The sequence below is a fragment of the Lathyrus oleraceus genome, chromosome 7, assembly GCF_024323335.1.
Source record: "Lathyrus oleraceus cultivar Zhongwan6 chromosome 7, CAAS_Psat_ZW6_1.0, whole genome shotgun sequence".
NCBI lineage: Eukaryota > Viridiplantae > Streptophyta > Magnoliopsida > Fabales > Fabaceae > Lathyrus > Lathyrus oleraceus.
Window position 1 is genome coordinate 450,190,187 of NC_066585.1, and position 14,172 is coordinate 450,204,358.

At 38.6% G+C, this 14,172-nt stretch overlaps 1 protein-coding gene across 1 annotated transcript; it reads right to left on the reverse strand.

Moving 5' to 3' along the window:
• Positions 1–11,117: 11,117 nt before the first annotated feature.
• On the reverse strand, positions 11,118–12,173 carry LOC127104312 (uncharacterized). The gene is made up of 4 exons (XM_051041501.1): positions 12,065–12,173; positions 11,773–12,034; positions 11,590–11,676; positions 11,118–11,457 (listed from the first exon to the last, which is right to left on the reverse strand). The coding sequence occupies exons 1-4, from the start codon at positions 12,171–12,173 to the stop codon at positions 11,118–11,120; spliced, it is 798 nt and encodes a 265-aa protein (XP_050897458.1).
• Positions 12,174–14,172: the final 1,999 nt, after the last annotated feature.

Below are 14,172 nucleotides of genomic sequence, written 5' to 3' on the forward strand. Positions count from 1 at the left end.
GGAACTCACCCTTACAACTATTTTTCAGGTAACGAGCAGTGAGTGAGTAGAAGCTAGTGCTTGGAGTCTAGTGTAGTCTACTTAGAGGGTCGTGCTCTGATAGATGTAACATCGGGACGGGATGTTTTAATTGTTTTATTGTTGGTTGTTGAACCTTTTTACCTGTAATATGTTATATGTTTTGAATGGTTAGTTGATTTCTATCCGCTGCGAATTATGCAAGAAAATGTTATTTTGATTAAATAAAGAGCATGACAGCTATTATGGTGTGAAATGTTGTGTGACACCCTTGATTGCATATTTACTCTGATTGATATGTGTTATTTTAATTATATATTTAGGGTATTTTAGAAGGGTGTTACATTAGTGGTATCAGAGCAGGTCGGTCTGTCCGGCCAGTTGTCGTGTCGTTACTGTCTAACAATTGTGTATTGTTACTAATCTAACTTTTAAGTTGTGTTGTGGTGATAAGTTGAAATGGCTGGAAGGAATGACGCTGCAATGGCTGCCGCAATGCAAGCGATGGCACAAGCTGTGCAGAACTTGCCAAATGCTGGTGGTGATGCTGGATCACGTAGCTTGGCGACTTTTCAAAGAGAGAATCCGCCGGTGTTTAAAGGGAAGCATGATCCAGATGCAGCCTTAGGATGGTTGAAAGAGATCGAGAGAATCTTCCGTGTTATGGATTGCACTCCAGCTCAGAAGGTTCGGTATGGTACTCACATGCTAGCAGTCGAAGCTGATGACTGGTGGCTAGAGACTCACGAGAGGTTGACCGTGGCAGGTGAAGTCATTACTTGGGATGTATTCCGTAGGGAATTCATGAGAAAGTATTATCCGGAAGATGTCCGTGGTAAGAAGGAAATTGAGTTCCTTGAGCTGAAGCAAGGAAACATGTCTGTCACTGATTATGCTGCGAAATTTGTAGAGCTGTCCAAATTTTATCCTCATTACACTGGTGCTGGTGCTGAATTTTCAAAGTGCATCAAGTTTGAAAATGGACTGCGCTCTGAAATTAAGAAGGCTGTTGGGTATCAGAAGATACGCATTTTTACTGAATTGGTTGATAGCTGCAGGATATTTGAAGAAGACAATAATGCTCATTACAAGATTGTCAGTGACCGCAGGGGCAAGCAACATCAAAATCGTGGCAAGCTGTTGGATAAGAAATTTATTCGTCCGAGTGTGTCACCGTGGGGTGCACCAGTGCTATTGGTTAAGAAGAAAGAAGGTACTATGAGGTTGTGTGTGGACTACAGGCAACTGAATAAAGTGACGATCAAGAATCGGTATCCTTTGCCGAGGATTGATGATTTGATGGATCAGTTGGTTGGTGCAAGTGTGTTCAGCAAAATAGATTTGAGATCTGGGTATCATCAGATCCGTGTGAAAACCGAGGATACTCAGAAGACTGCTTTCAGAACTAGGTATGGACATTATGAGTATTCTGTAATGCCTTTTGGTGTGACTAATGCGCCTGGAGTATTTATGGAGTATATGAATAGGATTTTCCATCCGTACCTAGACAAGTTTGTTGTGGTGTTTATTGATGATATTTTGGTGTATTCGAAATCTGAAGAAGAGCATGCTGAGCATTTGAGAGTGGTTTTAGAAGTTCTCCGAGAAAAGAAGTTATTTGCTAAACTGTCTAAGTGTGAATTTTGGTTAGAAGAGGTGAGTTTTCTTGGTCATGTGATTTCAAGAGGTGGTGTTGCTGTTGATCCTTCTAAGATAGAAGCGGTATCTAAGTGGGAAGCTCCGAAGTCTGTTGCTGAGATTCGAAGTTTCCTTGGTTTGGCTGGTTATTATAGGAAGTTCATTGAGGGATTTTCTAAGTTGGCGTTACCATTGACGATGTTGACTAGGAAGGGGCAAGCGTTTGTTTGGGACTCAAAATGTGAAGAAGGTTTCCAAGAGTTAAAGAGAAGGTTAACTACTGCTCCTATTCTGATATTACCGAGTTCGTCGGAATCATTTGAAGTTTACTGTGATGCTTCATTGTTGGGTTTGGGTGGCGTGTTGATGCAGAATAAGCAGGTTATAGCTTATGCTTCAAGACAGCTGAGGGTTCATGAGAGGAACTACCCGACGCACGATTTAGAGTTGGCGGCTGTGGTGTTTGTTCTGAAGTTGTGGAGGCATTACTTGTACGGGTCAAGATTTGAGGTTTTCAGTGACCATAAAAGTTTAAAGTATTTGTTTGATCAGAAAGAGCTGAATATGAGACAGAGAAGATGGTTAGAGTTTCTGAAGGATTATGACTTTGGGTTGAATTACCATCCGGGTAAAGCAAACGTAGTGGCTGATGCATTGAGTCGGAAATCATTACATATGTCTATGCTAATGGTTAAGGAATTGGATTTAATTGAGCAGTTTAGAGACTTGAGTTTGGTGTGTGAGAGTACTCACAATAGTGTTAAATTGGGGATGTTGAAGTTAACAAGTGGTATTCTGGATGAGATCAGAGAGGGTCAGAAATCCGATGTGCTTTTGGTTGATAAGTTGACTCTAGTGAATCAAGGTGAAGGTGGCGAATTCAGAGTTGATGAGGATGGTGTTGTGAGATTTGGTAGTCGGGTGTGCATTCCGAATGTTACCGAACTTAAGAAGAGTATTCTTGAAGAAGGGCATCGTAGTGGGTTGAGTATTCATCCTGGAGCTACGAAGATGTATCATGATTTGAAAAAGTTATTTTGGTGGCCGGGAATGAAAAGAGAAATTGCGAGTTTTGTTTATTCCTGTTTGACTTGTCAGAAGTCAAAGATTGAGCATCAGAAGCCGTCTGGGCTAATGCAACCGTTGGCTATTCCAGAGTGGAAGTGGGATAGTATCAGCATGGATTTTGTTTCTGGTTTACCGAGGACAATTAAGAATTTTGAAGCTATTTGGGTGATTGTTGACAGATTGACAAAGTCGGCTCATTTCATTCCGATCAGAATGGATTATCCGTTAGAGAGATTAGCCGAGTTGTATATTGAGAAGATTGTAAGTTTGCATGGTATTCCGTCGAGTATTGTTTCGGACAGAGATCCTAGATTTACATCGAAATTCTGGGAAGGTTTGCAGAAGGCTTTGGGAACTAAACTGAGATTGAGCTCTGCATATCACCCGCAGACTGATGGTCAGACTGAGAGGACGATTCAGTCATTAGAGGATCTTTTGAGAGCTTGCGTTTTGGAAAAGGGAGGTGCTTGGGATTGTTATTTACCTTTGATTGAGTTTACCTACAACAATAGTTTTCATTCGAGCATTGGTATGGCGCCGTTTGAAGCTTTGTATGGTAGGAGATGTCGGACACCGTTATGTTGGTATGAGTCCGGTGAGAGTGTTGTGGTTGGACCGGAGATTGTTCAACAGACTACAGAAAAGATTAAGATGATTCAGGAGAAGATGAGAATTGCTCAGAGTCGTCAGAAGAGTTATCATGATAGGAGGAGGAAATCACTTGAATTCTGAGAGGGAGATCACGTGTTTCTTCGTGTTACTCCGATAACTGGGGTTGGTCGAGCTTTGAAGTCAAAGAAGTTGACACCTCGATTTATTGGTCCTTATCAGATTTTGGAGAGGATAGGAGAGGTAGCCTATCGTATCGCTTTACCGCCGTCACTTGCGAATTTGCATGAGGTTTTTCATGTGTCTCAGTTGAGGAGGTACATTCATGATCCGTCGCATGTGATCCAAGTAGATGATGTACAGGTAAGAGATAACCTGACTGTTGAAATATCGCCTATGAGGATTGAGGATCGAGAGTTGAAGCAGTTGCGGGGTAAAGAGATTGCCTTAGTGAAAGTAGCTTGGGGAGGACCAGCAGGTGGCAATGTGACTTGGGAACTGGAGAGTCAGATGAAAGAGTCTTATCCAGAGTTATTTGCTTGAGGTATGTTTTCGAGGACGAAAACTCTTTTAGTGGGGGAGAGTTGTAACACCCCGAATAAAATAAGAGAATTATTTTAAATTAAGTTAATAATATATTTATTAATTTAATTAAATAAATTGAATTATTGGATTATTATTATTATTATTATTATTTGGAATAATAATTAGTGGAAAATATATAAGTTGGAATAAGAGAAAAGGGTTTCATTGTTGGTAAAGAGTTTTCACGTGAAACAGAGAAGCGGCTGAAAAGTGGAAAGTGGAGAAAGGGCAAAGAGGCAGAGCAAAGGTTGAAGAATGGAAAAGCTCGAAGCTTAGAGATTGCCGGATTATCTCAGGTAAGGGGGGTTTATCGTCGTTTAATGGGTATTATAGATTAACATGTCATGGGTAGTGATAAACCGTTGAAGTGACCCTAATTGGGATGTTGAATGCTGAAATATTGTGATGAATAAGTTGTATTAAAGCTGTAATTGAATCGATAATTGTATGTGTCGTGATTTTCCGATAATGTAGCTTTTTACGGAAATTGAATCGGAGGTCCGGAAGTCCTCCAACGGCGGAAAATGCGGAGAACTCTGCATTCTGCCTTGTGTTAGCGCAGGAACTGCTGTTTTGTCTGCGTTAACCGGTTAACCCAGGGCGTTAACCGGTTAACACTGTTATATTTTGTGAAAATGTGCTGTTTTGCCTGCGTTAACCGGTTAACCCAGGGCGTTAACCGGTTAACACTGTTGCGTTTTGCCAGAAAGTGTGTTTTGTCCTGCGTTAACCGGTTAACCCAGGGCGTTAACCGGTTAACACTGTTGGAAAGTAGAAAAAATTGATATTTTAATGTTGTGAACCTAATTGGTGATTGGCCTATTATAGTTAATTGTGATGAGTAATTTTGTTGGATTTACGTTATGAAGTGTTGATACAAGTATGTTGTTAAGTTGTTCCGTGTACGGAAAGTTGTTAAAAATACTGAGTTGTAGGCTTGATGAGCCAAAGTTGATTATAAGTTGATTATGTTGAAAACCTTGTTGTGTTGCTATTATTATTATGTTGTCGGAATTGTAAAGTCGTGTATGCCATGTACATTCATATGCATTAAGTCGGAGCTTTGCTCACACCACGTTGGCCTGGATTGGCAAATTTTAAGTTGAAAGTTGAAGGCTTACGCCTTGATGGAGCTCTGCTCACACCACGTTGGCCTGGATTGGCAAATTTTAAGTTGAAAGTTGAAGGCTTATGCCTTGATGCCCAATAAAATGGCAATGATTTTAAGTTGGGAGTTTTACTCCGATTGGTACCACATGCATGACGAGTCGAGTCTCATTTGAGTTGCATTTTACGTTGTTATTGAGTATGATATTTGAGTTGATGTGCCGTTACTGAATGTATGATATGATTAGGGTGATTAACGTGTAAATTTACTTAGCATTACATGATGATTTATAATGCTTATTATATCGATTGAGGAACTCACCCTTACAACTACTTTTCAGGTAACGAGCAGTGAGTGAGTAGAAGCTAGTGCTTGGAGTCTAGTGTAGTCTACTTAGAGGGTCGTGCTCTGATAGATGTAACATCGGGACGGGATGTTTTAATTGTTTTATTGTTGGTTGTTGAACCTTTTTACCTGTAATATGTTATATGTTTTGAATGGTTAGTTGATTTCTATCCGCTGCGAATTATGCAAGAAAATGTTATTTTGATTAAATAAAGAGCATGACAGTTATTATGGTGTGAAATGTTGTGTGACACCCTTGATTGCATATTTACTCTGATTGATATGTGTTATTTTAATTATATATTTAGGGTATTTTAGAAGGGTGTTACATTAGTGGTATCAGAGCAGGTCGGTCTGTCCGGCCAGTTGTCGTGTCGTTACTGTCTAACAATTGTGTATTGTTACTAATCTAACTTTTAAGTTGTGTTGTGGTGATAAGTTGAAATGGCTGGAAGGAATGACGCTGCAATGGCTGCCGCAATGCAAGCGATGGCACAAGCTGTGCAGAACTTGCCAAATGCTGGTGGTGATGCTGGATCACGTAGCTTGGCGACTTTTCAAAGAGAGAATCCGCCGGTGTTTAAAGGGAAGCATGATCCAGATGCAGCCTTAGGATGGTTGAAAGAGATCGAGAGAATCTTCCGTGTTATGGATTGCACTCCAGCTCAGAAGGTTCGGTATGGTACTCACATGCTAGCAGTCGAAGCTGATGACTGGTGGCTAGAGACTCACGAGAGGTTGACCGTGGCAGGTGAAGTCATTACTTGGGATGTATTCCGTAGGGAATTCATGAGAAAGTATTATCCGGAAGATGTCCGTGGTAAGAAGGAAATTGAGTTCCTTGAGCTGAAGCAAGGAAACATGTCTGTCACTGATTATGCTGCGAAATTTGTAGAGCTGTCCAAATTTTATCCTCATTACACTGGTGCTGGTGCTGAATTTTCAAAGTGCATCAAGTTTGAAAATGGACTGCGCTCTGAAATTAAGAAGGCTGTTGGGTATCAGAAGATACGCATTTTTACTGAATTGGTTGATAGCTGCAGGATATTTGAAGAAGACAATAATGCTCATTACAAGATTGTCAGTGACCGCAGGGGCAAGCAACATCAAAATCGTGGCAAGCTGTTGGATAAGAAATTTATTCGTCCGAGTGTGTCACCGTGGGGTGCACCAGTGCTATTGGTTAAGAAGAAAGAAGGTACTATGAGGTTGTGTGTGGACTACAGGCAACTGAATAAAGTGACGATCAAGAATCGGTATCCTTTGCCGAGGATTGATGATTTGATGGATCAGTTGGTTGGTGCAAGTGTGTTCAGCAAAATAGATTTGAGATCTGGGTATCATCAGATCCGTGTGAAAACCGAGGATATTCAGAAGACTGCTTTCAGAACTAGGTATGGACATTATGAGTATTCTGTAATGCCTTTTGGTGTGACTAATGCGCCTGGAGTATTTATGGAGTATATGAATAGGATTTTCCATCCGTACCTAGACAAGTTTGTTGTGGTGTTTATTGATGATATTTTGGTGTATTCGAAATCTGAAGAAGAGCATGCTGAGCATTTGAGAGTGGTTTTAGAAGTTCTCCGAGAAAAGAAGTTATTTGCTAAACTGTCTAAGTGTGAATTTTGGTTAGAAGAGGTGAGTTTTCTTGGTCATGTGATTTCAAGAGGTGGTGTTGCTGTTGATCCTTCTAAGATAGAAGCGGTATCTAAGTGGGAAGCTCCGAAGTCTGTTGCTGAGATTCGAAGTTTCCTTGGTTTGGCTGGTTATTATAGGAAGTTCATTGAGGGATTTTCTAAGTTGGCGTTACCATTGACGATGTTGACTAGGAAGGGGCAAGCGTTTGTTTGGGACTCAAAATGTGAAGAAGGTTTCCAAGAGTTAAAGAGAAGGTTAACTACTGCTCCTATTCTGATATTACCGAGTTCGTCGGAATCATTTGAAGTTTACTGTGATGCTTCATTGTTGGGTTTGGGTGGCGTGTTGATGCAGAATAAGCAGGTTATAGCTTATGCTTCAAGACAGCTGAGGGTTCATGAGAGGAACTACCCGACGCACGATTTAGAGTTGGCGGCTGTGGTGTTTGTTCTGAAGTTGTGGAGGCATTACTTGTACGGGTCAAGATTTGAGGTTTTCAGTGACCATAAAAGTTTAAAGTATTTGTTTGATCAGAAAGAGCTGAATATGAGACAGAGAAGATGGTTAGAGTTTCTGAAGGATTATGACTTTGGGTTGAATTACCATCCGGGTAAAGCAAACGTAGTGGCTGATGCATTGAGTCGGAAATCATTACATATGTCTATGCTAATGGTTAAGGAATTGGATTTAATTGAGCAGTTTAGAGACTTGAGTTTGGTGTGTGAGAGTACTCACAATAGTGTTAAATTGGGGATGTTGAAGTTAACAAGTGGTATTCTGGATGAGATCAGAGAGGGTCAGAAATCCGATGTGCTTTTGGTTGATAAGTTGACTCTAGTGAATCAAGGTGAAGGTGGCGAATTCAGAGTTGATGAGGATGGTGTTGTGAGATTTGGTAGTCGGGTGTGCATTCCGAATGTTACCGAACTTAAGAAGAGTATTCTTGAAGAAGGGCATCGTAGTGGGTTGAGTATTCATCCTGGAGCTACGAAGATGTATCATGATTTGAAAAAGTTATTTTGGTGGCCGGGAATGAAAAGAGAAATTGCGAGTTTTGTTTATTCCTGTTTGACTTGTCAGAAGTCAAAGATTGAGCATCAGAAGCCGTCTGGGCTAATGCAACCGTTGGCTATTCCAGAGTGGAAGTGGGATAGTATCAGCATGGATTTTGTTTCTGGTTTACCGAGGACAATTAAGAATTTTGAAGCTATTTGGGTGATTGTTGACAGATTGACAAAGTCGGCTCATTTCATTCCGATCAGAATGGATTATCCGTTAGAGAGATTAGCCGAGTTGTATATTGAGAAGATTGTAAGTTTGCATGGTATTCCGTCGAGTATTGTTTCGGACAGAGATCCTAGATTTACATCGAAATTCTGGGAAGGTTTGCAGAAGGCTTTGGGAACTAAACTGAGATTGAGCTCTGCATATCACCCGCAGACTGATGGTCAGACTGAGAGGACGATTCAGTCATTAGAGGATCTTTTGAGAGCTTGCGTTTTGGAAAAGGGAGGTGCTTGGGATTGTTATTTACCTTTGATTGAGTTTACCTACAACAATAGTTTTCATTCGAGCATTGGTATGGCGCCGTTTGAAGCTTTGTATGGTAGGAGATGTCGGACACCATTATGTTGGTATGAGTCCGGTGAGAGTGTTGTGGTTGGACCGGAGATTGTTCAACAGACTACAGAAAAGATTAAGATGATTCAGGAGAAGATGAGAATTGCTCAGAGTCGTCAGAAGAGTTATCATGATAGGAGGAGGAAATCACTTGAATTCTGAGAGGGAGATCACGTGTTTCTTCGTGTTACTCCGATAACTGGGGTTGGTCGAGCTTTGAAGTCAAAGAAGTTGACACCTCGATTTATTGGTCCTTATCAGATTTTGGAGAGGATAGGAGAGGTAGCCTATCGTATCGCTTTACCGCCGTCACTTGCGAATTTGCATGAGGTTTTTCATGTGTCTCAGTTGAGGAGGTACATTCATGATCCGTCGCATGTGATCCAAGTAGATGATGTACAAGTAAGAGATAACCTGACTGTTGAAATATCGCCTATGAGGATTGAGGATCGAGAGTTGAAGCAGTTGCGGGGTAAAGAGATTGCCTTAGTGAAAGTAGCTTGGGGAGGACCAGCAGGTGGCAATGTGACTTGGGAACTGGAGAGTCAGATGAAAGAGTCTTATCCAGAGTTATTTGCTTGAGGTATGTTTTCGAGGACGAAAACTCTTTTAGTGGGGGAGAGTTGTAACACCCCGAATAAAATAAGAGAATTATTTTAAATTAAGTTAATAATATATTTATTAATTTAATTAAATAAATTGAATTATTGGATTATTATTATTATTATTATTATTTGGAATAATAATTAGTGGAAAATATATAAGTTGGAATAAGAGAAAAGGGTTTCATTGTTGGTAAAGAGTTTTCACGTGAAACAGAGAAGCGGCTGAAAAGTGGAAAGTGGAAGTGGAAAGTGGAAGTGTGTATAGCCAAAAAGCTCAAAGAAAAAAATCTTTGGAACCCAAAGACAAGCTTACTAGGAAATTGGTTCATTTGTAAGTTGTAATTGGCCGTTGGCAATAAGCCATAGTCAAGATTCTCATGCTTATTTGTCACTACATTTTGTAGCTTATCCTGGCTTAGACACATCGACTTTTCTTGTTTCCTTTGTATGAAATCATCATGCATCATTCTCTTTCAAATCATTTTGGAGAGCTTTTGGATTTTGTATGATCTAGTGGATCACACAATAAAAAGATCCTAATATTCCACAACCTTGCATTCCCTTGGTGGAAACAACAATCCTTGCAAAATCCTAACTAAAGATTTTCATGCTTTCTTTTGTCTTTCTATAATCTTCCTTTCATTCTCAATTTGAATATACAATATGGAAGAAATTTTGACTTGTAGGTATTCTGGTTGGGACAATGTCCCATTTTTTTTGGTTTTGGACACTTTGTATATGCCTTTTCTAGGTCTCTTCAGTCATCACTATATATTCATGATATTTTTTTTGGTAGATCTATTTGAAAAGAGTTTGGAGTTTGAGTTCGAACTAATTTATCTCTATAAAATCGATTTATCTGATGATAATTATTCAACTTAAGAATATATGAACATATCATATATTATCATCCGATATGGATTTCTTTAACAATTAAAAATTAAAATTACACTAATATTTAAATGTTGAGAAACAATGAATAGAAAGAGTGTGAAAGAAAGAACATGGAATGGAAACGAAAGTATATGTATGAACTCCAATTTTGTTCGGCCAATTAAAAAAATTAAACAAAATAATAAAAATGTATGAGTATTATATCTAACTTTATTGCATATTTCTTCTAAAAAGGGGATCATTCAGTCATTTGTTTTCATTTACCATTTACTTTTATATTCTTGCAAAATCTAATAAAAAATATTTTTTAAAATAAAATTATTTATTTTAACCTTTTAATATTTTTCAAAAAAAGAAACAAACAGTTGTTATCAAAAAATCATAATAAACAAAAAAAAAATCTATTATTTTCATTTTAGGGCATTAATCGATGTCCCGTGTCAATGGTTAAGAATTCAAAATAAAGAAGTGCATTGAATGCACACAATATTCTGTAAAAAGGTTAATTACATATGTTTTCAGTTCATTGAATACACATATTTTTAGAATTTTTTTTAATATTTTTAGTCTCCTAAAGAATGTCCAACTTATCTTTTTAATCTCTTAACCAGTTCCCTATGGGCACTCATTAGCATTTACCTTCTTTTTTTATTGAACGGAGGGCCTAAGCCCAAAAAAAGGATTACACCAGTATTAACCGGGGGGTTGGAACCCCTATCAAATCACCCTCTAACCGGTGGAAAACAAAAAGCGGGCAACTACCAAAGATACAATTTTTTTAGGAAGAGACAATCCTTTTCTAGCAAGAGCATTTGCACATAAGTTTGCTTCGCGATAAACATGAGTAACTTTAATCTCCCTATTATGAAGGAGGTAGGATCTAATATTGGGGATCAGTTTCCTACCCATGATATTGCTCGTGCTATTTGTATTGATATCATTGACCACTTGCTGAGCATCTAAATTAACGTAAATGCTTGTAAAATTCATCGTTGTTGCAAGTTGCAATCCTTCATAGACTCCCAGAGTTCTGATGTATAATTATCACAAACCCCAATGTACTTTGAAAAACCCCTTATCCATTCTCCATCATTCCCTCTTATGATACCACCACATAATGCATTACCTTGTTTATCTCTAGCACCATTTATGTTCAGCTTCACTCTCTTCATTGTAGGTGTTTCCCACTTGATTAATTTCAACTCCTTACAGTGATCCATATTTGTGCATGTCGCTACTTCCGCTTGTTTATAATCTTGCACTATCTTATTAATGTGAGACACCATATTTGAAGGTCTAGAATAATTATCTTCATGAGATTCTTTACTATGCCAATTCCAAAGCTTATGACAAGCATTTGCTCAAAACACCTTCCAATGCTAATTATCATACCACCCCATATTATTTTGCATGTTACTATAAATCCATTTCTTTAAGTCACCTGCAAAAAAAATAAACCTCATGTTAGCGTGAACTACTGTCATCCAGAGAGCCATAGCACGGAAGAAATCTCGGAGGACATGTAAAGTATCTTCTTTCACATATCTACAGAAGGAGCACATTGCACTCCCAATGCCAAAACGATTCTTCTTCGAGTTGGTAAGAAGTCCATCATGCATGAGCAATCATAAGAAGGATCACATGCGTTTGTTAGAATGAAGTCTCCAAATGTCAGTCCAAACATTATCTTCCATGGAAGTGTCCTTATCATCAAGCATGATATACATGGTGCTAACAGAGAACTTTTTACAGTCCTTTCCAATGCCAGCTATTCCGTTTGGTCCTGCATCAGCTGAATAGGGAATCATGCTAGCAATCCTATAGAGTATATCCTCCGGAAGCCGATTGTCGAGCGAGTCCCAATCCCACTCTCCATTCTCCTTCACTAAATCAATAACTCTTGCTGCATGGAGTTGCACGAGGATCTAAATACCTAACTCGACAATCTTAATGTCCTGAGCTATCCAATGATCATCGCACGTGTCTACACTAGCTCCATCACCAACATACCACAAACAATTTTCTTCAACTTTTGGCCACATTTTTTCCATGCATTTCCAAAAACTTGAATCTAAATTTTTCACATTCATGGCGCTTTTATCGTTGTCTCTCCCATATTTTCCCCAAACCAATATTCGCTAAATCTCCTCATCACCATTATGAAGTTTCCGTCCAAGCTTTGACGGGCATGCTTCATTCATGATTTCAAGGTTACGCAATCCAAGACCTCCCTCCGCCTTGGGTTTTGTAATAGTACTCCACTAAACAGCATGATATTTCCTCTTATTCTCATTCTCTCCCCAGATAAAACGCCTCTGATTTTTTTTCTGATGTAGGCCTGTGGTACCATTGTAGACATCATTAGGTAGATTGGGAGAGTTTATATCACACTCTTAGCAAGGGATATTCTTCCTGTGAAAGAAACTTGATTTCCTTTCCACATTACAAGCTTGGAGTTCAGTTGATCTATGATTTATTGATAATCAGTTATTCTATGTTCCTTTCCAGTCAAGGGCGCACCTAAATACTTTCCTAGAGAATTGGTTTCAATGAATCCTGACATTTTCACTAATTGGTCCCTTCTTGATCTTCTCATATTCTTCGAAAAGAAAAGTATTGTCTTTTCTTGTCACACATTGCATTTGGTTGGTAGTTGCCTCTCCAAAGAGGAATAGGTCACTGTAGCGGGGTATTCGTTACCTTTAGATTTATTGACTAAATCAAAAGTAAATCATACAATTCGAGTCGCCACCGCACTTCTATTTATCCAAAGGAAAGGTTAGAAAGCGAACAAAAACTGAGAAGTTTTATCAAATCAAAAACTAATAAAAATGTCAGAGATCTGGGTAAGGGGGTTGGTTATGCAATGGGAAGGTTTTAAGCACCCAAAACATCCTTAGTACTCTAAGGGAGCCCTTTTTACAAATGTTGTAAGGTAGGTTGGTATTTGTGAAAAAATATTTGTGCAAACATGATTGGGGATATGAGAAAAGAATATACAAGTTATTTATAATTTTGTGTTTGAATGGATAAACCCATTGCCTACGTACCATCTTAAAAAGGTAGGATCGAAACCTCGTAGTTCAGGGTAAAAATCTCAAAAGAAGTTGGTGAATTGATTGGTCAAAAGCCTTAAGGTCCTTTATTATCAAAGGGAGAAAACTCAACCTAAAACCACAAATCCACCATGTGAGGAGAGCTTCAACATGCTAGTGAGGGGTTAACCCTATAATAAGCATGGAAGACTTATAGTCCATCACTAAGGATACATGTGAGTATTATATCAACCTCTATGATAAATCAAACCTAATAGCTAATATTTATGAAAAGCTTTAACACAAATGGTCATTGGAACCATAAAAACAGTTTGAGTGAGTTGTATTTACAAAATGAAAAGTATTCAGAAAATAAAGTCAAAGTTGACTTAAGATTCAATTCAAAATAAGTGTTATGTAAAGAGTCTGAAAAAATCAAAGGCATAGTGCCTAGGTTTCTAATTTTTGAAAAGCAATGTTAATGTTTGCACAAAAAGTTTGGCTTGGGTTAGAGTGGAGAGAAGAAGAGAAGGGCTAGGTCCTAAACATGCAAAGATGAGGGAAGAGAAATAAAACCACTTGGAGTTCCCTTCTTGAGATCATAAAGATGATCCAAGTTGCTCCATTCCTTTGGATTTAGCAAGCAATAAGCAATTAACTCAAGCAACCAAGCAAATATTCAATCAAGCTCCTAGGAATCTTCCAATTGGCTTTTGTATCTCTTATCTTGGATGTCCATGACAATGGTTCTTCTAAGTAGCTCAAGTTTGGGATCCCTAACACAAGAATACACAAATCAAAAAGTTCCACAATACAATAGAAAGAATGGACAAGAGTCAGTTTAGAATTAGGATGCTTTCAATTCATCTTCAAAATTAAGCATTCTAAAGGCATGAGGCCTAGTTGCTCTTCAACATATTTAGCATTCTAAAGGAATGAGGCCTAATTGCTCTTGAAACTCCAATTAGCATAGGTAAGGTCCTAAATCTAAGTCCTTTCTCCATTG